We start from the raw sequence: 25,212 nt of genomic DNA on the forward strand, positions 1-25,212 counted from the left end.
TGATACTCATATATACTTCGATTGTCGCTATAAAAGAGGTTTAAATTATTTTAAAGAAATTATTTGTGATAAATAATAATTTGTGAATACTTGACGACATCTATATCGCATTATAGGTCCAATACGAACATATTATTGTATTGATGCGTTTATTATCTATACCAATAAACACTATATTATTATATCATAATATAGCATAATATAGCTCCAGGGTTAACCTTAGCTGCTTTAGTTGCAGAAAAGTTATTATATCCAAAATGTTTACGATATCACGTTATGTAGTCGATTTAGAGTATTAAATTGTAAGTTCTAAGGTCATACTTTCATAAGGCTTGCGGGCCACGGAAAAATATCGTCTACGTGTCCGACTACTAATACGCTTATCTGTTTAAGTAATCGAGAAAGTTATTGGCCGATCAAAGTTCATAATATGATTAGATCTAGGAGTCAATTTATAAATCTTCTACTTGCAACAATTGTTCATAAATATATTGAGTATTATAGACTATAGTACCATATTATAATATATTGTTTATAGATCGTCAAGAACACGTGTATACTCTCATATATCATAATAAAACACTCATGACTCATGAGTTCAGGGTTGCAAAAAAAATATGTCTAGCGTTTTAAAACATTTTTTTCTACTATTAAATTAGAGTTACTATTATCACGTTTTATGATGAAACAGTTGTTTAACTAAGCTATATGAAAATAACGGAACCTCTGACATTTTTATAAGCGAATAGCATTATTATTATCGCTACAGTCTATATTGAAGCAATACAGATTAGACTTAATTTAAATTATTAACTTAACAAAAAAAAAAAAAAAAAAAATTAATAACATTGTGACAAATAAAAAAATATAACAGTATAAAATAATATAAGAATCAAACAAGGAATAATGGGTGTTTTTTCATTGCTCAACTTCACCATATTCTTAAATGTAGACATTTTTATAAACAAAATGTATGTTAAATATGATGGAAATGAAAACGGTTCAACAGAAAGACAATAAAATAAAATATGAACTATCTATAAAGTACACATCATATTGTTATTACTAATTTGTACTATATAACACTGTAATAATATTTCTAAATACAAAGTACGAAATTGTCAACATTCTTTTTATTTTTGGTGTTAAGGCATACACATACCGGTGGTTTTAATCTTTATTATAATGAAACCTAACACCAATGGAGACAAATCAGACTTTTGCCAATTTTCATTAAAAATATCTCATACATTATATTATACGCCCAGTATACGGTGCGTATTGCTTATAGCAAATAAACAACGTTATCTGTGTAATCAAATATGGCTGTAGTATAATATGGTTCCTTGGTATGTACATGTTAGGGTCATATATGATAATGAGCGATTTAATATAATTTAAAGTTAAAGCACATACAAATAGGTAACTATGGGAATAGATGATTTTGATGTTAGCTATTATCAAGAGGTTAGTATGTATAATCGTATATTAAGTCTATTAAAAAAAAAAAATTAAATATTGAAAATTATTTGAAACGCCACCAAAAAGATTAAACATTGGATGATCAGCTAGATATGTGCGGCTATTGTTAGTCATTAAATCTAATAAAATATTCGAGGAGCGAGACATAAGGTGACCTACCAGATTAGAGCCTTTTCTTCTAGAGCTTTTGAAACTCCCAAAGAGCGCCACATCATATGACGTAAAACTAATTGTTTATTATGGCATTATTGTAAGGTAGCCTAACTGTAACCTGTTGGATAAAACTATAAAATCAAAAATATTGTTTATCGACTCGCGTTACGTTAAATGTTAGCATTAGACTACCAAATTTAATACGGACGCATTTTTTACGTCAATGCAGTGAATGGGAATAACTATGGTAAATTATAACGTATGTTTGATGATTTCACGCTGAAATTACAAAGAGGGTTTTACACTCCATACTTCTTGTCATTATTAGTACTTCAGATATTGAGTGAAGCAAAGAATGTATTGGTTTTAAAATTTTATTATATGTATTTTTTTCATATAATTTTGTGCCTAAAGACAATTTCTCTAGTAACGACAATGCTCTAAACGACCGATGAACAACTTTAAAGGTTTTTTTGGTTAAAAATTAGATTTACAAATAATTGGTATTATTAGGAGGTCAAAAATAAAAATTCTCAGTATTTTTTAAAATAATAGGAAAAAATACGAACTTTTGTTACAATTTTAATATTTGTAAATAATCCAACTGTTTCGTAAAGAATTTCATGTATTGAAAATTTTTCTATAAAATTTGAACAATGGACCATAAATTTTGTCATAATTGTTTATAATATTATCTATTAATTAAGCTTATTGTTTTACACACATAACATGTAGCTTAAGTAAGAAAAAAAAAAGTTAAAAGAATATTATATTAAATTACACATGTACAATATTATTTTGTAATACAGATTAATAATTAATAAAAAATAATTGCAAAAAATGTATAAATAATAATAGGATTCAAGATTCAATACTGAAGTATAAAAAAATGGTTAATTTATTTTAATTCATAAAGGTACAATTATTTTTGTTTCATTTTTTTTTTTTTTAGTTTTGAACGAAACGTGCATGCAACCTACATATCTTTCCTAAATGTCATTTTTTTCTCATCAAGTGGAGACGAAAAAATAATTCACCAGGACTTCAGGAAGAACGTTGTTTTTAGATAAGTTGAAAATATCTTTTCACAAAGTGCGAACTTATTAGTATTTAAAATCTTTGCGGTATGGCGGTTAGTTCATTAAAATTCGAAAAAAAATGATTTAACAACATCACACACGTAATAATGCGATGCGTAACACGTAATATACATCTACAGTACAACTATCATTATGTAGTGTAGTAATTCGTACACGAAAAATATACATAAATATATAATAAATTCACGAGAGATGGGCCGTGGGATCTGGTGTTGTGCGAACCACCTGTATTCATATAATATTATGTATGTATGTTTTTATATATATATTTATTAAGTGTATATATAATAAACGCAAGGTCTCTCTCACTTTCATCTCTCTCCCTATCGTCGCGTGAAGGCGGCGCGTCTTCAGCTTTATTATATTTCGTTTTTCCTCTCCATCGTCGTTGCGTTTGTCCTTCTCTACTGTACGACGTCGCGTCCATCGTCGTCGAACACGACCGCCTTCTTGCGCCGTCAGTTACTGCTCATTATTATTTCCGCGACAACGATGAAGCGCAACACATGTCTTTGGGTGGTTCTCACCACTTACCTGGTTCAACAATGTAAGTGAACAATTTTATTATATTATTTTATACACGAATTTTATTTTATATTATAGATTAATAGTAAGTCGTGGTGATAATCATACGAGTTATATAGTTGTAATATTATATTTACTACGAAGTATGATTGAAATAACCTTTTGAGTATTCCGTAAAACATCGTATCAATATTATGTACTTATGAAATGTATAAAATTGCTTTTCGAATGTCCGTTGATTATTCCTGTTATAATAATATCTTGTACTGTAGAGTTTATACGGAAACAATTTAAAATATATATTCGTTACTGCCATGGCGTATTTCATATATTCCAGAAGACTTCAACACATCTCTCTAAATAAAAAAAACCACGAACTGACCGTTATACTTCATAATATAATATGATGTATGCGCCATTTAATATAGTAAATCTTGTTTCTTGACGAAATTATTTACTTATTAATAATTTGATTAGTAATATATTTTTGTGTAAGAGTTCTTAAAACATTCTTTGCACATTTATCATAGTTTTATAATTTATAACAAAAAAAAAAAAAAAAACTAAAATAATTTACACAATGAAAAAATCATAAGTTATGTATTCAATATTTTGCATAATATATTGAATGAATTAGTTTCCACTAGAATTTAAATTTAATTAAACTGCATTTTTTGTTACCCCATGGTTTCTAGTTTGAACCCAATAGTAATATTTGTGGTTATTTGACCTTGTAATAAAAAAAAAAAACACGATTAGTTATTGATATTTTCATTAACAAAGAATAATTAATATTAAAATTTTTTATTTGGATTATTGACAAAATAATAATAATAATAATAATAATTTTAAGATTAGAATGATTGTTAAAATTAAATATGATTTTTTTTTTAATCTATTATTGTTAATGAATTTAGAAAAATCAAGTTATAGCTGTAGTTAATTACTATTCAAGATAGATCTGTATTTCAAAATCTTATTAAATCATAAAAAAAATGTTTTTAGTAAACATTTAAACAATCTACTTTATTTCCCATTAAATGATTTTAATAGGTATTTAATACATTTTTGTTATATTTTGGATAAGTAATAACAAGGATATAATAGTTAAAATTTTTAATGAAGATATATTCACTGGCGAAGGAAAATTTACCATATTTCATTTACGACGAATGTTCATTGTACATAGTTTTTTATAGAATCGGGAGCATTATTTTTATACAAAGTCGTCTAGGCTGTAGTGAACATTGTTTGAGGTAATATATTATATGATTAACCGTCTGCTGATGTGAACGTATGACAAATTTGAAACCGGTATGGAAATTAAAATCGTCGTTATTTAACTTAAATTTATAAGTGACAAGTTTTTATGTTGTCAATTCAAAAAACTCATGTAATCCTATACAATACTATGTAATATAGTTACGCTTTATAATAATCATGTGTCGGGTTTACAATATAGGTACTATATGTTGATATACCTTTATATATTTTTATGTTAACAATTGATATCGACGTGTTTTCATTTTACATAAGAATATAGTTCTAAACTACATTATTTATTGACTGTGTTGAATGTAGCAGTTGGGTAATTTTTTAAAAGTCGACTATGAAGAAGTGGAACTAATAAACGTAAATAAATTTATTTTAATTTGAAATGAATTTCCGATGGACATCACACAAGATTCAAATTCCTATTAAGAATACATTAAAATAAGACAGATGACATTGTAAGGATTCCAGATTCTCTTTCTTTATAAATACTAAAAACATTTAAAAAAAAAAAAATACTCAAATACTAAAAAAAAAAAAAATAATGGTTTTAAATAACATGTTGCTAACTACAGGTTTTGAAAAAAAAATAATATTCTGTTATTCAATAAAAAATAAAGTATATTATGCATGTTGCTTTAGTTTTAACTTGTATTTTTCATAATTAATTAAAAGTAGTTACATAGTGCATTTATTAGCCGAGTGGGATATAATATATCATTATTATTTATACATTTTTTGCTTAAATATCATTAAGAATATATTTTTGTATCCGACAACGTTCTGTCAAAGATGCAAACTTTCACTTTCGACTGGTTTCGTAAAATCGTTCCTGTACAACACATTTTTACGTCATGTTTTTTAATAAAAACTAATGGTTTCCATGATCTTATAGGAATGCGGCGTATTCCGCATCGAGCGAACACAATATATAATATTATGTGTATCTTATATTATATTAGCTACATGTCACGTGTCATAAAGATTATATATATATATTATACTACATATATAGATTAGACGTTAACGCGCGCTAGAAATCCGCCATAGTTCATTCTAATAGAATTTCTGCAACATGATTACACAGGAAGTTTATATCATGGAGGTATATAAACTATTTTTGTAGATACAATAATTATCATACTGTTAACGTTATATCACCAACTATTAGTTCATGCACTTGCCTCTAATTTATCTGATTACAAGTATTATTATCCAAACCTATTTTACCATCAATATTTTTTCGAAAACCCAAAAAAGCGTGAATTATATCCAACAGATAATCAATTCCTGAGGGACTATTGGGAGTTTAACATCATTAGCTGCGATAACTTGAGACCTTTATTAACATAATTTGAATATTCAACGTACATGCATGGGTTATACACATAATTTATGTGCTGACAATAAACGTTTATTTTAATAATACCATCAGTGAAAACGATTGTAATAGTTGTAATATTAATATCATAGTAATCGCAGCGGAGGTGTCTTCGTCGAAACAGCCAGAAAGCACATTATCATAATTATCATCATCATATCATAGTTATAGTCCACTATTATACAGAGCGTTTCACTAAGTCTGTTCATTCTCATATTTTTCTTTTAATAATGAACTAATACAAAATCTGATGTTTACAAGAATATTTAAGTATACTTAAAAATAATATTTTTAAATTCTTGAGATTTTTTGTACTACTTAAGGAGTATTCTATATGTTACGATACAAATTTCTGTTTATAAATGAGAAGTACCCTTTTTTTCTGTGAATTATTTAATCATAGTATTATAAACCTATAGTACTTTCTACACTATTTTTAGACCATTAGTGCCTAAAGTTAAATAATTTAAATGCTCGTTTGAATTTTGATTTTGATAAGTTAAAATTTTTGGGAAATTATCCACTAAATAATTTATAGTAGAAAGGAAGATTCTCGTTTGAAAAAACAGAAGCTTGTATATTATCCACAGAACACTTCTTAAATGTAGAGCTAATAAATCCAAGAAAGTATGGTTTGCTATCTAAAAATATATTAGATGTACTTAAAAAATTCAAGAAACAGAGTTTTTGAATAACTGAAATAGATTTTAAATAAAAAAAAAAGGGGATTAGCATGTTTGGTAAATACTAATACACCATGTATCATTATCACCATTGTCGTTGTTGTATTACATTAACCGGTGGATTGCGAAATCCATTCAAATTCGTGTGTGATTTTTGAATCATCTATTGCAAAGATATAAACAATCCGGTTTGTTTTTTATTTTAATAACGCTTTCGGCGCATTTTTTTCACACGCTCATCGTGAATGCGCTTTATTATTTGGTATTTTTTCTATTCGATTTTTAAGTCGTTCTCATTATACAATCGTGGCAAATTATATGTAATATATTCCATGAATTATAATATAGTACGTTTATTCTCATCGTGGACACAATATCATCCCTGCACACACATACGAAACTTACATACATAATACATATATTATGAGTGTATAATGTATTGTACTTTATTATCGCAATGTGTTCACACGAGTCCGTGCGTAAATTAGTATAGATAGTGTCACACACACACACACACACGTCTTGCAAGGCAAAGTTATGATTATTAATAATAATATAATGCGTATTATTGTGCGAATAATAATAAAAAAGCAATTAAATGCGACGACGAGAGACGACTGACCGCGTCGGCCTCGACCTTTTATTATATATTTTTCCCGCCCGCAGACCGCGGACGGTTTCTATTTTTATTACTATACGCGTTTACAGTATACGTTAGGTGCATAGTGTACATTGTTATCGTTATTATTAATTCGTTCACAACCTTGAAAATCCGAGATAATTGAAAAAAAAAAACTCCCTTGTGTTATCATATAATTACAGGGTAATGCATGTGTTTCATCGCGCTTGTTCTCGTCGTCCCTCCCATTCGCTCGCCAACTATGAATTTTTTATTTGTCAATACATCTTATACGTGAAAAAGATAAACAATAACATCAGACAAGTGTTCATGGAAAACACAAAAACACTGGTACGGTGAGTTTAATAATGATTTTATTGTCGTCAAAGTGAAAACAATTTTTCGGGCTGATGAAAGTGTAGTTGATTTGTTAACTCAAAAGTGCAGTTTTTAATAAACACGAACAGAGAAAAGAGAGTATATACTACTTAAACTACAGCCAATATGAGTTTGTACATAATATCGGTCGTTATCTCGATTATTGTTTGCTGCAACGAGAGGAAAGTCGATGCAGTCGTTTTCTAAGTTTTCTACACGTTTACGGTCAATGCGCAACCAAGACGATGGTCAAGTTTTCTCTGCAATAATACACCTTTTTTATATATATTTATCTTTCTTTTGATTAACGCTCGGTATTACACTTGAAAAGTGGAAGTTATGTATATTCGGTTTTCGGACCACATAAACTTTAAGAGACGTATTTGTGGCGCGTCACACGTGATTATAAAAACGGAGTAGGTACTTATGTCGATTGTGTCATATTGCTTTAGCGTATGAAACAGACTGGTTTGCGTGACCGCGCGCGCAGTAAACCGTATAACAAGTGCAAAGCATCAATTTTGATTTCGGACGGCTCAACGGAGACGAGCAAAAAGGTGAAAGTTTCACGCGCTTTGAATTTTCTTTCGTTCGGCATCGGCGACGACATAATCAGTACTTCGGACGGTACGGTACAAGAATCGCAAAAAAATTTTACGCCGCTGTCGTTTGTATACAAACGTAGGTGGATCTGAGCGATTTTACGAAATGGTCGCATTTATATCGACATTATCATCGTCGTGTATTTACACAATTTAAACGTGATTATCAGGTTGTTACATAAAGTATACATAGTATATCTTAACATATTATTATTAATAATAAGCGTCACGGCGACGACCTCGAGTGGAAGACGATTTAGACGCGTGCTCGTATGGAGGCGGGGGAGGTATTGTTGTCTCGCTATACAGGGAAATATATGTATTTAAGACGATTTGTTACGCACCGCGGCCGAAATTATTTTGAGTTCCTTCAATTTCTCTGTGTCCGCCTTTTGTCCGCGATTATTGTCCCGGAGCTATGTGTGCCTGAGATTCTCCGCTTTTACAAATAATAATACGTCAATGAATAATTCCACAGCAACAACAATGATTACGACAACGTCGATCGTCGTAATAACTAATATAACTGAGATTGCGGTAATGACGATACCTATATATATATATGTATATAATTGCGGCACGACAAGAGAGGAGAACCAATAAGATCGTAATAATAATAAAACGTTATTGTTAAAATAATTACCGTCCGGCGGCGGAGGCGGCAGTGACAATAATAATAATAATTAGCGCGTCGACGTCGGTGACAAAAAAAAAAGAATATAAATAAAAAACGACGCACGACACGCCCTCCTCCGCCCTCGCGTCATTGTGTTCGTATGCAGCGGCAGCTTTCTATTCGGTATTTGTGTATACGAACGAATATACATATAGCTTACGTATCGTAAAATATTATTATCTAATGCGTGTGTACAATATAAATCTCATAACATAATGTATAGATCCATTGTGTACGTTAAGTCGACCGTTCGGGGCAGACGGTAGACATATATTATGCAAAAGTTCAACGGCTCCATAGGATACGCATCTGTAAGGTATGTTCTTTGCGTGACCCGGCGGCGGCGTGGTATACATCTCGTAAGTGTACCGTGCACTTAGGTCTCTTAGACTGCGTCGCCGCCACAGCTTTCTAAAAACTAAAAGGTGCATTATACGCCGTTAATATAATATAATATATTTATAAACATAATAGTCGTATAATAATAATTATTATTATAACCATTGCGCGTATAATATACGTACGTACGTCATATAGCATAATGCTGTGGAGGTACAAAACGACGTATGTATAAGGTATATCCGTCTGCAGTGTGCCTATATCTATTTTTATAATAGCGTCCGATGAGCGAAATTTGATGATGTATTGATATGCACGACGGCAAGGTTAGGCGCGAGTGACGTAACCCGGTCATTTCTTCTCAAAAACGAAAAAATATAAACCGATCACGACGTGTATAGTTATCTCCTCGTCGACATCATCGTCGCTGCTTTCACCGTGGGATTCGAAGCCTAGATTAAGTGTTATATATCTACGTATATGTGTGTACTGTGTACCAAGACTTGAGTCGATCCTCGGAGTTGCGCTTATGTACTGCGACAGGAATGTAATCGACTGCGGCGTATAAAGGTCACGCGCGAGTGGATTGCGCAACGCGTACGTTCATTGTTGTCGTTTTGGTTTGACGAAAAAAAAGCCTAATCGTCTACTACCCTGTCGCATCTCCACTGTATGCGTTCGGATCGTGATCCGACTGTCATTTGTAAAATATATCGCGTTGAAACAATAAAAATGACAGTTATCGATATTTTATTAAACCATATAAAAAGCACGAACAGGGTTTTTGTTCAAAAGTCACAGCCATTTCGAATACAATACACAGTAGCGCTGAAACCAGTGCTCCCGGGTCTGTTATTGTTGTACAGGCCTAAAAAATGTATCGTTTTACATCGCTACGGCATAGTTGCAAGGGGAAAACTGGGTTACTTCCCCCCTCGAGATTTTTAATTTTTATACCATCGTGCTTGGTATATAAATATTAAAAACAGCGAAGGGTCCGAAATCGAACGCCATCGTACGTACGACAGTTTCGGTATGGACAAATTTTTTCGATTTCGTAAATTCGGTATACGCGTTTATAATAATATATATGCGGCTGCAGTCGTCGTTAAGTTTTTTTTTTTTATGCTCATATATTATGTAAATATTATTGACGATTATGCAAGACGCAATGATACACGAGCAAATCGATCGAACAAAATTCGGCGAATCTCGCGCACCGTCCATGGTTGAAGACACGACGTGTTAAAATACCATTACGGCTATATATTATGAAACCGGTTAACCCAATCATTTTGTTACCGGTTATTGTTACGTTATTATTTTATACCGTGTACCACCTAGAACGGACTGATGTCATACCGACAATCGGTGTAATTGATATTCATCGATTTTTTTTTTTTTTTTTATTATACAGGGATTTAATTTTTGTGTAGTAACAATATTAGTTATTAAAATACGCGAGTAGTTGATTTAATAACACGAGATAAATCGCATTGAACTCTGTGTTTTGTTTTTAGGCTACTGCCAGCAACAATTGAAGTCATCCAATGTACAGGAAGATCCGTGCAAAGCCAAAAACAAGGTGGTAGCCGATGCAGCTTACTGCGATCGTTATTGGGAATGCGTGGACGGTCAGCCTGAGTTGTACGACTGTCCAAACGGTCTGGTTTTCGCAGGAAAACATAGGGGTGTCACCGAGGGATGTGACTACCCATGGAGAGCGGACTACTGCGAGGGCAAAACTCAAGCCAGTAAGACAGCCCTTAAAATAATAGAATATATTATATTCCGTATATAAAATAATTTACTAGTCTGCAATGTACCTACGAGTATAAGGCATGAGTCAAGAAAAAGTCTATGGTTTATACTTAAAATTAAGATATTTTACAGGCCACGAGCGTGTTGGTGAGCTTATAAACAGTACAATGAGTAGTCTTTGGTATTATGTGTGATTTAATGCAAACAATGAATATGAAGTCCATTAAAACCGTTATGCACATTTGTTAAGGTAATTCAATCGTGATTAAACGTGGGTAGTATTTTTTTTCAATGATCGTTAAATTATATGATTTGATAAGTCTTTTTTGAAATTTAAAACGATTTAAAACCTAACCTAACCAGACAGGATGGAGCTAGACACTGTTCCAGGGACGGTGTCTTTAAATTTGAAAGCAATGAACCAAAATCGGAGCTTGCACACTTTTTTCATCGAAGTCCGTTCTTGCGCATACGGGTATTCCGTGCGATCGCCTCTGGTTATTATTTAAAATTATATATTGTAATGTATGCGATGGACCCTACCAATATAATAATATACACACGATCCCATCATTGCCCAGGTCGTCACGAGCGTTTTATTCCATGTTATATATTCGAATATATTCCTCCGGCGATGTCCAAGCCAATGGACTTCTCCATAGGTGCAGCATTAATGCCATATAATGTTAATATTATTATTAAACTTATGCATGTCGACAGTGCTACGTGCTATACGGCAAGTCCGTCGTTGCGCGGAGGTGAAAGTATACTGCTGACGCCTGAAGCGGATTAGACGCCCACCCGAGGAGGCAAGTGATCGCCTCACGAAACTCGCAATGTCCACGTCAATAATATAATATAATATAGTACATTCAATAATAATAATAATAATAATAATCTATTTGAACCGATTACAATATAATATTATAATCGTCATACAACACGCGCGCACGGCGTCTTGTATTGTTCTAAATTACTTTTATTATTTTTATTATTGTTATTGCTAAAACAAAGTCTGCAATCCGTGATCCTTGGCCTACGAAGATAATTTTTATTGTATACTTTGCCCTCAGATATATAAATAACAACTGCAGGTTAGTTAACTTGTAATACGCTGCTGCGCATTGGATGTCCATGTTAATCAATATTTGCGTGCTAGTCAATGTTTTTGTTTGTTATAACACATGAAAGTTCTATATGACACATAATATCAGTTGAATTCGGTTATCAAGTATAATATAATATGATATTAGAATTGGCGTAGAAATACGCCAAGTCATTACGAATGTAGATTTAAAGTTTTGACTGACATTTGGCTAACATATTTAAAGTATGTTATATGTATATTGTACTTACCTAATGTAATTATAAAACAAAAACATACATAGTCATATAATAAATTGAATAGGTACTTGGACCAATTGTATTTTAAATTAATAAAACAATTCCAACGAAAAATAACTTTTATTGGAGTTTTGTTATTGTGTCTTATCGAAAACAAATTTGTTGTAATGTGTCTATATTTAATGATGAAACTTTATGGTGCTTTTGTGAGGTCTGAGGAGACAGTAGTAAGAAGTTGTTTAAAATAGGTCAAAAAATTTAAGAAATAAGACCTTATTGTTCTTTATACATGAGTAAGATGATATTTAAATGATTAGTAATCCTGTGTTACATTTGCATATGAACGCGATTTTGTCGGGTTTTCAGTGGTGTTCAAGATAGGTGGTGAAGTTGAATTGCAATTTTTGTTAACGTTTTTTATTTGAGATGTTGTATTACAGGTTAGTTGTTTGTATATTTATACATAATTTTCTAGTTAACAGAGCGTGGTCCTTTGCAGGGTTGGATATGAGATTTTCCCCAAATTTAACACGCACGGGAATATATGCACAGTAGATTTGGCAATTTTGATACTGTGGTAGTTGTCGATTAATATCATTATAACCGTACGTATTGCGTTTCACAGACGGTCCAATAGCCAGGGAACACTGCGATTGGCTGTACGGAATATTCGGTCACGAGACATCTTGCACGCGTTACTGGACTTGCTGGAATAGCACTGCCACCGAACAGCTGTGCATCGGTGGGTTGCTGTACAACGAGAAAACTCACTCTTGCGACTGGCCCGAAAACGTCGATGGATGCCAAAAACACCGTAAGTACCTGCAGCCAGTGATGTATTATTTATAAAAAAAATCACTGGCTTTATATTTGCACTGTAAATATAAGTACCTATGATTGTTATATTAGTATTTGCACACTCATGTGCATTTATCGGGTACCGTATGCCGGGTTGTGGTCATGTATGATCACGTTTAACCGATTTTACGCAGCCACGTCTTCTGATGCGTCATATGGCTTTTGTCATATTCTGATAGGCCGTTATAATCACTGTTTCGTTCAATAACCTCGGTTTACCGGAAAATTTCCAAAGTCAGGGCAGTCGGGTTCAACTCAACTTTTGGACACGACACAATAGACGAAGTAATTGCGTGAATACAAGTTTATTCTATGGCGTTTTATGACGTATCGTAATACGCGCCTACCACGTTTGGAGAGCTTTCACCGCGCGTAGGTAAACGGCGATTTTGTCGTCATCGATGATATAACCATACGAGGCGTATTATATTGCGACGGAAGATCGTGTTCTCTACGGGTTCGGTACAGGCTGCACAACTCGATTGACGACCGTGTGTTTACATTATAATATAATACTATTATCATAATAACATACCTGTTCTACCCGTTGAAATGCTCGATCGGTAAATTACATAATGATAATTCGCGATCAAAAATATAGTCGGAAAAATACAATTTACTTCGACCGAGTGATATAACATGCGCTCGCAGTGGACCCGATACTCGGACTTTATGGTGGAACTAGAATATTTTAACATAGTATTTTTACTGTTTCGTTTTGACGCGCAGTTTCACCGATTGACGTCTTGTGGAGAACCGAACAAATAATATCGCTGACTGGTCTTGTATATACAGTCATAATCTTTTACATGTTATGTCAGTTTACGGATTTTTTTTTTCATTGTAGTTTTTATTAAAAAAAAAATTCGTCGCCTACTAAGAGATACTCGTTCGCGGACGAAAAATACTGAGATTTATGTCGACATAATATTATAATATTTTTTTTGTTGTCCATGCGAGTCATATAATAATAATCATAACATTGCCGCTGTTGCGTCACGACCACCAAATTCGTCTATTTTTTTTTTTTTTTTTTTTTATAGTAAAAACACGATGCGCGCACGTATGCATTAGGTAAATTTTTGTCATTATTTCGTTATTAATTTATCATCAAATGCTATTTGAAAGAGAAATCCCGTTTTATTTATCAACGAATCGACACCGTGTAGCTTGTACGAGCAACACTTGTTACACTCGTCCGTTACAGTCAACCCGAATTTATTTATCGGCTTATATAACTAACTGACTGCACGCTTTGACACGATCGGTATGCAAAGTATCTTTATATGAGCGTAGGTATACGTTTATGATGTAGGTATATTGCACGATTGGATGTATCGTATTATTGGAGTTATGTAATCGGGCATGGGCCGTAGAAATAAAGTCAAAAAGCGGTAGATACTGGTTTTTTTTTTCAATTTCGAGATTTAAATAACGACATATTAATATAGTTAGGTCGAAAATTATTCGAGACAGATTTTACGAATTCATTACAATTAATTTTTTCTAATAACGTGAGCGCTACTATCATCGAAAAAACGCACGGGTCTTCCAGTACTTTGATTTTTACTTTTTCACGTAATTTCCCTTTCTTTCTCTCTCTCGCTCTTTCTATCGAAATCAGGCGGTAGTCCCTGCATTTTAATTTACACGCAGGTCAAATATTTTTTTTTTTTTTTTTTTGTTATTCGTTTACAAAAATCTTGTACAATGTGCATGATATATTATTACGATGTACGTAAATGCATGACGTTAAAAACCGTTTTACGTTTTAGCTCTCTGCAACGAAGACGCCAACGGAAACGTACCACTGGGAAAATCGTGCAATAGGTACTGGCAGTGTCAGGGAGGTTACCCGAGACTGCAGAGGTGTCCGGCCATGTTGGTGTTCGACAGGCGCACTCTAAGATGCGTTGTGCCGCCCACTGAGGATTGCGAGGTGCCAACCACACCTGCCCCGTCGCCCGACGACTTGCCGTCTAACGAAGATGACGGTGAAGAGAACGTACCACAACAAGCTAAGGCCGCCGCCACCCTCGCACCGCAGCAACAGCGAAATCAGCAACAACAACAACAACAGCAACAGCAGCAACCGCAACTTCACCAGCGGCAAGGTGGTCAGCCGCAGCAGAGACAGCAGCAGCAGCAGCAGCAGCAACAACCACAACAACAACAACAATTGCCCGTCGCTGCGCAACAACAGCAACAACAGTTCCAACAGCAACAACGGGCTCAGTTCCAACAGCCCGCGGCTAGGACTGTCCAACAACCACAACAGCAGCAACAACAGCAACAGTTTGTGCCACAACAGCAACAACAACAGCAGCAGCAACAGCAACAGTTCGTGCCACAACAGCGGGCCCAACCACAACAGTTCCAACTGCCTCCATTGCCGGTGCAACACCAGCAACAGCACACCGTGCAGAGGAGAGAAAACACTCCGGTATCGTACGGCGGCGCCGAAGACGATGTCGGTGACGACGTCGACGTACCGGTCGCGTTTTCCGAACACTAAACACAATCATTGCACTGTACAACTAACGTCGACACACCTACACACATCTACACATTTAGTATATTATTAGAATATATAGTTCAAAACGAAAACGAATATTATATAGCACCTACATCGAAAATACAATCAAATTCGATACCTCCGTCAGAAATGATTTTGTTCGCGAAATTCGAATACCCACCTATACTTACCTACCTACTTAACTGTCTACAATAAAACGTCGATTTTTCGATTTTATTTTCCGTTAGTTTTAGGCGATTTTTCGAGGGTATCCGATGCCGCATAATGATCACCACGTAAACTACACGTCAATCATCGTATCGAGTTTCGTCGAGAAATCGCGCATTCGGTAGCTGCGATCGAGAGTCTGAAAATATGTTTTTGTCGACATCCATTTCACAGATACGTAATATAAAAAGACGTATGCGGTGACCGTCGACGAATCGTTTCTCTTGATTATCGATATATTTCAGATCCACTCGATTTCCGTATCAGTTATGTGGGGTCCGTTTTGAAAACTACGCCTTTTTTCAGTTTCTTTATATTCGTAGCCTTGTAGGTATACAGTCAGTAAACTACGTCTAAAGGTCGTATCTATGGGTTATTTTTTCAAAATAAATTGTCTGTATACCATTTCATTAGCGTCAATAAAAATATATTTTAAAACATTTGCTAAAACCCGTCGAATGAAACAAATTCAACAAACACGACATGTGTGCGTCGGGCATCCTCGTAACATCGCTTTGTTTAACATATTCATGATATGATATTAAAATAATAGTATACTTTTAAGAGTGTAATGTTTAGATGTTATTCGTGTTGATACAAAATTGAAATTGCTTGCCAAAGGACTGAGTTTATAACGCATTTTATTTTCTAATGATAAACAATAACTTAATAAGTTTAAATGTTTGTACTACTGTCTCCGTCAAATATAATTAATATATTATATTATAATATATTCTCGTACGTATAAAAATATATATAATGTATTTATATTGTCGTACAACATTTTTACAATTATTTTTTTTATAAACATTGCTATTGTAATAGAGATTATATTAGAGTTACATTATTGTTTTTTATTAAGATATATAATATTGCCATTTAAAGGTAAGTTTTAATATTTAGTATAATATATAAAATAAAATATAATATTGTACGCTGAGCACTTATTTTCCATAATATAGTGTTGATATACATTTAAGAAATTATAACATTATAATGCGTGTATTATTAATTACAATATTTGCAATTAAAATAAACGAATGCATTTATTATTTTTTTAATCACTTAGCACAAGTTGACTATTGAATATAGCAATAACACATTCTCTGATATGAGATATTATAACGTGTTGGTTTACAAGAGATTCCGATTATCGATTAAATGATCTCGGTGTACTGTTATTAAACCAAAAAAACAAAAAACATCACTTTATTAAATACGAGTTTATTGTCAAACAGTGTCTGCGACTGCAATCTGCATTATAACGATATCAAAGTGAGCAATATAAAGTTGACTGTAGTCAAGAGTAAAAATATTTTTGTCGTTTTATATCAAAATAATGTTTATGTTTTCCAAGACGATCTGAAAAACGTATTAGGAATGTTGTTTTAGTAGTAAGTTTTTTGATTAGTGATTACTAATTAATATTTGCCGAAAACTAATCGCATACTATATGGTATATTGTATATAATATACTAATATACCATATATATTTATACATATGTTTTTATACGAATAATACTAATATTTTATTTTATTTTTTTTTTTTGAATTGACATATCCATTATATATTCAATATTACTCGTAAAGTTTGTCGAAATTGAATTTAAAATATCTTTGAAACTTTGCATTTTCATTTTTTAGAATTTATGTTTCTATTAGAAATCTTATATTTAGCGTATAACTGATGTCAAAGTTTGAACTTTAAAGGCTTAGAAAGAATCGTGCCAATATATTTTTAAATTGCTTTGGAACAATTTAGATCTTGTATTGAATTATCAAGCTTTTTGGTAGAGCCAAAATCTTATTTATTTATTTACCGATTATCCATGACGATAGATCAAATTTGCTTCCGATAACCACTTTCAAAGTTGAAGGTTGAAATATTTTACTGTGTCAATAATTGATGACACGCCAAAAAGAAATAATGAAAATAATATTAAACACAAAAAAAAAAACTCAAATCATTGTTAAATCTATACACTCGTCGTTCCGCTCAAAATTTAAAATACAAAGGTAAATAATCTCTATTCGAATATTAAAATGAATTCAACATACCATAGTCCACAATATTACTGGCGTATGTGAATTGCGTATTGCATATCCGAAACGCCGCTGAAAACCGAACAGTACGTAGATTATTATTTAATTGCATTAAGTCCTTGTTATCTCGTGTTTCTTTTTCAAATAGAATGTATTTTTTGATTGTGCCAGAGTTCACACAAAATAATAAAAGAACAGAAGTTATAACGCACATAAAATCAAACGAATCATGTGTTAGGTTTTGTTATGTATAGTAATATCGTACACATAATCAGATTTCCTTCGGAGATTATTTTTTGCTTTTTCGATGGACGGCCCCGTCTATAGTGAAATAATTTAAGTAATATTTATTTTTATTATGGTTACGGTTTTTGTCTCTCTCGTTTGTGTTAACTCAAACGTTGCATCGAAGTTTATGTTAAATCGAATTAAAGCCGCCGATAGGTATTATTGAATATCATTAATCTGAAGCAGAGTTGAGTTACCGATCCAAAAATTAAAATCCGTACCAAATCTTGATTTTTTATTACACAACACGATTACATCGAGTATTAATATAATTAAAACTTTATGTGCATGTTATTAATACTGTTTCAAATTATAATTTTCTGGATGCATCATACACTCGCCTGCTCTTTCGTAGATAATAACGTACCAGTTTATGGTAATAGTTTTACTTTGGCCGAACATCTCTAACGCGTCAAACGATTAAAATTTATATAATAAACCCAAACCCTATGTCACGTGTCAGTATAGTCTGTCGAGGCGTTCCAATGATGACGTAATACATTTTTTTATAATACGTTCACATAATAATACGATATAGAAAACGACCTCGACGTATCCATAATACGTTTTCATATCGTGTCTATGGTACAAAGTTATGATTGTATTATATACTGAGTACTTCGATCGAATCGCACGATTTGTCCGAGTTTATAAATCGCTCAGACGAGTATTCTCCGGCGTCGGTCCACATATGCATCGATTATTAGCTATTATAACTTAAAATTAATGCATCACAGTTATAGGCACCTTTGATTCGTTCATAACGATATAATATTAATTGATTGGTTTCATTTTAATCCCATAATTGTGCGTACTACTATTTTTAGTATATCATTGTACTGTTTGATAGGAAAACCGTATATTGTTGATAAATCATCAAAATTTTTTTTTTATCTATTGTCCAATCGGTGATAGATGATAAAATGTCCATTGGTAAGGGGGATACAGTATCCCGCAACATGAATAATAAATATACCATATCCATTAAAATCAACGTAGAATAATATTTTCTATAAGTATAAATATTTTTATTTCAGTTAAATTTGACATTATTTACTATGTTATCTGGATGTGTGTTATATTGGTGAAATAAATCTCTCAATTCGTAGCTGAGATAAAAAAAAAAGAGAAGAACAAGCGGTAACTGCACTTACTCGTATTTTTTAAATTTCAAAAATAAACAATAAACACGTAAACGTACCTACTTCGTATAAACTTGATTTAATAGGAGAGGGGAAGTTTGATGGAGATTTGGGGTAATAAAGTTCACAGTCTCGTTTTCTATTGTGTCATTGATTATAGTACAAGTAACCGTTTCGATAAACTCGTGTTTTTATCCATAATATATCTAGGCGGTGAAAGATTTAATATACATTAATAAATTAAAAATATTTTGTATAAAATTGAAGTTTTTTCGACCTATTATTCCGTAAACGTATATGTTTTTTTTATGATTTATCAAGCATTTTTCAATAATTAAACGAAAAAAGTATGAGATTATGTTTCTATTTTTGAATATAGGTATCAGTGATGTAGATACAGATTAGAGGTTAGGAGATTTAAATCCTTTACCCTAACCAAGAAGATATACAATATACATTTAAAAGTTATATTTTATTTTATAAAATCAACAAAAAAAATTAACAATTGTTGTTTTGTTTAAATTTATTTTTTATTAAAACCATTTAATTAAAGTATTTAAGTATATATACCTAAGTACGTATTAGAAGTAATAATATTATCAATTAGTTTTAAATATAAACACGAATTTTAAATTAATTATGAGACACAAAAATAACCATACCTAAATAAATTACATAAAAAGGTTAAAAAAAATTACGCAAGCGGGTAAAATTGTATTTACTCGACTACGCCACTGATAAGTATGCGTCATAATTTTCTAAAAATGTATCGATAAAAATAGTTTCCATACCATATTTTGGTATTGGATTGACGTTTTTAGGCACAGATATATACTGACTTAATACCTACGTAATAAATAAACTATTGTTTGGTTTTATTTCACCGTATTAATGTAGAAATAAAAATCATTTCTGATGTTATTTAAATAATAACTGTTATAAGATACAGAGTGGTTTTAATTTTTTACTTAATTCAACACTTCTACGATACATCAATACTTATCCATTAATATTATTGATTTACTATTGACTTATTTATAGAGGTGTAATATGGAGTTTTTAAGTTACAATTTAATAATAACAATAATATAACAACGATTAATTGGAAACTTTTTTTAATTTTTTTTTATAACTATTAATTTGGCATAAATAACAATCCAGAAAAATTATTTTTATATGTTTTCATGTAACAATGCCACAGTGCCAATGTCGTTCAATGATTTGTACAATATGTGTTTTATGTGAAAATGTACACTTTAAACATGACACTAATGGATAAACGATGATATGATTTACTTTCTCTTTCTGTAATGAGACCTGCAACAGAAAAAAATACACTCAATTATTTTTCAACATTGAGATGGAGATAGGACTTTTTTCTATTCTGTTATGTTATATTTTAAAATCAAACCGACAGCGAGTGAAATAAAAAAAAAAAAAATGAGGAGCAATAAACATTAAACTCGTAAAAATGTGACAGATATTATACGGACTAATCGATCGTTACGTTTAAAAACCGAAACAATAAATCAGCAGAAAACGTTACGAACATAATATTTTATTTTAAAGTTTAAATCAATATTCAACAATGTGATAAATAAATACTATGGTTTAACGTATCACGTCTAGATTGTTCGATCGGATAATTATAGAATATATTAAATTTCTATTATGGAGAATTATGTTTAATTCGGTGAGTAATAATTGCGCAAATAGCGAACAATAATATTTAATGACGTGTACACTTACCCTTTTTCGACACACGTCAACGACGATTCGTCCACAACGCTGTCTTCACCGCAGCTTATCAATCTCGGATGTCCATTCACGCACGTGATGAGCCTGTGAGGGTCTCCGGGGAGGGCGAATCTCGGGTACGGTTCGAATTTGGCCGACACCGAGTGCGGGTCCACCTTGTCCGGGCAGCTGAATCCAATTATGTCTGCGCGGAAAAGAAAAATCAAAACGTAATTCGATACATTGTTCGAACAACATTGTTCGATTTATATCCTAATACCCCGCGTTCACGACCAAAGACGGATTTACAATTATTATGTAGGTACGGTATGAGCTTACTGTAAATTTCAGCTTAAAATTATAATGGTTTTGCTTGCCATCTCAAGTTATTAAAAGGGTAAATTCGACTCGGTGCGCGTGATATTACCATATTGTAATTATAATATGCGCTTGGGCGAGAAACGAGAATTTCGAGCACCTGCTGGGTTGCATCCAACGTCGACGAGCTCATCGGGCCAGTTGCACTTTTTGATCCTGTCGTCGTAAGCCAGTCCAGGTTCGCAGGGCAGCGAGTATGGCGATCCGTGTTCGCATTTAACGTAGTTGGTGCTGCAAGCGGAACCGTCCGAATACAGACCGAATTGGTATTCACATCCGGGAGAACTGATGGCGACAACTGCGGAAGACGATAATGATGTCATTATGTAATGTTTTTACAGATAAATTCGTCACGATTGTCACAAACAGCCTATGCTCTAGGGTTCCCAAGAATATAAAACTGGCACTCCCCAAGAACGAGCCCAAATTGTTTCAATTTTTTAATAAATCAATTTGTTGGTGTCTTATATAATCACTACATCATGAATGTTTAATAACACTTTAAGGACCTACAACATTTGACTTTGTACCTAGGTTGCGCTTTTATGCGCACCAACGTACAAATATTAAGGGTCAGTACTATTAGGCTAACACAATATCTGAAGGGATCGCGTAGATCCGCATATTTTGAAAAAATATATCGGTTTCTGCGGTCTATGATCTCTTCAGGCACTTTGGCCTACAATCGAGTGTATTCTATTTCATCGCCCCTCGTGGTTATGCATGATAAGAAAGTGTTAAACCGCCCGATTAGGATTTTCGTTTCCTGTCCGTACCCCCATCGGGATCACACCCACACGTTACCACCCAAAACGTGTACATTATATTTTAAGTTTTGCGTCGTATATTTCATCTCTGCGCGCTACCTACGTTCGGCTTTGCGATTTCCGCATTCAACGGCCCAGTGGTAGTTGCAGTGGTGGTAGGCGGCGCCTTTGCCGTCGTACAGAAGACCGTTGCCGCACTGTTCTAGCGTCAGCGTACCGTTCGTGCACAGGTAAAATTGATCGCAATAATCGGGGTGGGCGTACGTCTGTTCGCCATATTGTTCCGGACATTGCGACGACCTTTCAGCGCTGTATGCCTGGCACTGGATCACTGCGAATCGCAAAAAAACAAAAACAAATTAGGTTACTGTAGTAAGTTTTGGTGACGCCACGCAGGTAGACTAAATGCTAGCCCAAACCTGTACCTTTATGTAAACGCGCAAATAGTCTTATCGAATTCGTCTTGATCTAAATAAATTCATCTGTTCATTACACTTATAGTGGCCAAGACCTATCGCAGTAGACCATAATATATTATATCAATCGGTTTTTGAAAATGCATTTGGGAGATCATCGTCATACTTCGATCGGCTACACTGAATACTATCATATTATTACATGGCTGCCCAACGACACTATCGATTGTATACGACGTATGAATTTATTTGTCCGTTCAATACGATAGTATATCATCGAAGTGACGAGCGATTAAATGCGCAGCTTTAGAGATGTCGATTTTGGCGGGAGCAAACGATCGCGTCGATGTAGAGTCCGATACCCACATTCGGCGATGACGCGAGTATAAAGCTCAGCAACAGCATACAATTGCGGGTGTCCATGAGGGTACTTACGTATATGACACACCACACACGCGTATACTATATAGAGCGGTATATGCGAATATATAATATTAAACGCTCATATAATATTGTGCATATAGGTACGAGTTAAATTTATCCTCAGCCTGCCGCCGTCGCGGTTCAAACTGGTTTCGCCGGGGAGGAACACCCATTCAAACCGCATCGCGAGCGCGTTGCAAACTTTCACCCGAGCGAAAACCGCACACGAGAGTATATTATGTTATTACAGTATTATTATCGTTATTATATTATAAGTATAAACCTAACCCAGAAATATAATATAAGTCATTATTTTGTGATCGCGGTCCCGATATCGAGGCGTGCGCACTGTCTCTCGGGCGTACATGTACGTATATAACATAATGGCCGCTGTCGGTATGGAGTAATTTATGAAACGCTCCGGGCTAGTGGTTTTGTTCCAATCTGTCATATACGCGTCCAATGCTAGTTGCACAACTCGGACACGATATATATATATATATATATATATATGCATTTTTTATTATTTATAAGTTTATAACGATATTATGCAACTGACATACAACTAATATAATATAATGTGTTGTGTCGTGTATAGGTAGGTACACGATTTATAGTAAGGTAACAATATAACAATATTATGTTCTTCGGGGCCGCTTTTCTATTAGTCGTCTATCGTTTCTTAAACCCAAAATATGTCCTCACTCAGCCACCCCACAACTATGTCCGGCTCCTACAACCAACAACGCCCGATTTTTAACTCTTTTTTATACACATCATGTATATTAAATATTATACGCGCAGCGATCATGCACTCGATCAGTTTTCTAGGTCATCTGTAGATAATTATTGCATGTACCACCTATATATAATATGTTTATGCTTTGTCTAGTGTATTTTATTTAATATCATAACAACCAAATTATATGCATATTATAAAATATTAATATAATAACACTGATAATTTATACGAAAATTATTAAATCGTGAACTTCCGACTACACCCAACGTTCCAAACGATAACCGAACATATAGGTATATTGCTTCGTAGCAATGTTTTTAGTGTTTAATGTATTTTAGGTACATTATAATAAATGTATTTTTAATCGGATATCACCAAAAGAATCTCCATAATTATTTTGTTTGTTCGTGATATCGTATACGTAACCGTCTTTCGAAATGACACAAGAAAAATGTAAGTACGTTTAAAATAAAACAACACATGCATACGCGTATACAGTATGCGTTGTATATACCGCACAATAAAAGCAGAGCTGGTCGTACTTCGGCCATTTCAAATTTTTAAATAGATGTTACTGTATACCACGTATTTCGATAGCCACAAAACCGAAGACAATAATATTACAGGACCTATGACATTCTTGCCGATGGTCCGTAATAACAGTGGTGATAATATACGATAAACGCTAGTAAAACACAAGCTTACATACCTGTTGCTTTGAGCAGGAGCACTGCGGAAAACGTCCAAAAGACGTTCATCGTGGCGGCGGTCTGTGTGGTGTTTACCTACGCGTGTTTACAAATCCGACCTGTCAGACAATCGGCGGCTTCTTGAGCACTGTACGCGTTGTACGTAAAATATAATAATAACGAAAAAAGAATAATAAAACGCACGTGACAAATGTTATATGTACGTGTGTACTACGCGCCTTTCACCGACAGCGCTCCAATCAGATCCCCAATCTGCAGTATTCACACGCCGCCGCTGTAGCTAGGAATCGAATGAACTTGAACCACTCCGCCGCGAATGCCACTGAAGTGCCGGTTGAATGTATAATAGTTACACATTATACATTATACAATATTTATATATATATATATATATATCATTATAATATACCTATGCTATATTATGCCATTACGGTGATATTGATAATATTGTAATAATATGGTCTCTCGGTAGGTACTATTTCTTTCATTGGTGGCGGTTTTTTATTTTCTGTAGTTTTCGATTCGTAAAATACATACGGCCGTCACGATGTTCTCGATTTATAATGCCACCGACAAAATATAATATACTATAATGAAATAATACGAGTGCTACGATTTCGTTACGATTGGCCGTTTAAAGTACGATATAT

The 25,212-nt window shown here is 33.3% G+C and overlaps 2 protein-coding genes across 2 annotated transcripts; one reads left to right on the plus strand and one right to left on the minus strand.

The window, feature by feature from the left end:
* The first annotated feature begins 3,103 nt into the window (after window positions 1-3,103).
* LOC112601682 (putative uncharacterized protein DDB_G0288537) lies at window positions 3,104-16,296 on the plus strand. The gene is made up of 4 exons (XM_025349415.1): window positions 3,104-3,282; window positions 10,731-10,964; window positions 12,941-13,129; window positions 14,949-16,296. Exons 1-4 carry the CDS (start codon window positions 3,228-3,230, stop codon window positions 15,686-15,688), a joined length of 1,218 nt encoding a protein of 405 aa, XP_025205200.1. The 5' UTR covers window positions 3,104-3,227; the 3' UTR covers window positions 15,689-16,296.
* Window positions 16,297-20,035: 3,739 nt separating this feature from the next.
* LOC112601891 (protein obstructor-E) lies at window positions 20,036-24,805 on the minus strand. The gene is made up of 5 exons (XM_025349754.1): window positions 24,562-24,805; window positions 22,375-22,602; window positions 21,605-21,802; window positions 21,139-21,331; window positions 20,036-20,706 (listed from the first exon to the last, which is right to left on the minus strand). The coding sequence occupies exons 1-5, from the start codon at window positions 24,608-24,610 to the stop codon at window positions 20,682-20,684; spliced, it is 693 nt and encodes a 230-aa protein (XP_025205539.1). The 5' UTR covers window positions 24,611-24,805; the 3' UTR covers window positions 20,036-20,681.
* Window positions 24,806-25,212: the final 407 nt, after the last annotated feature.

Source organism: Melanaphis sacchari, unplaced genomic scaffold, assembly GCF_002803265.2.
Source record: "Melanaphis sacchari strain LSU unplaced genomic scaffold, SCAv2.0 Contig7_pilon_pilon, whole genome shotgun sequence".
Classification (NCBI taxonomy): domain Eukaryota; kingdom Metazoa; phylum Arthropoda; class Insecta; order Hemiptera; family Aphididae; genus Melanaphis; species Melanaphis sacchari.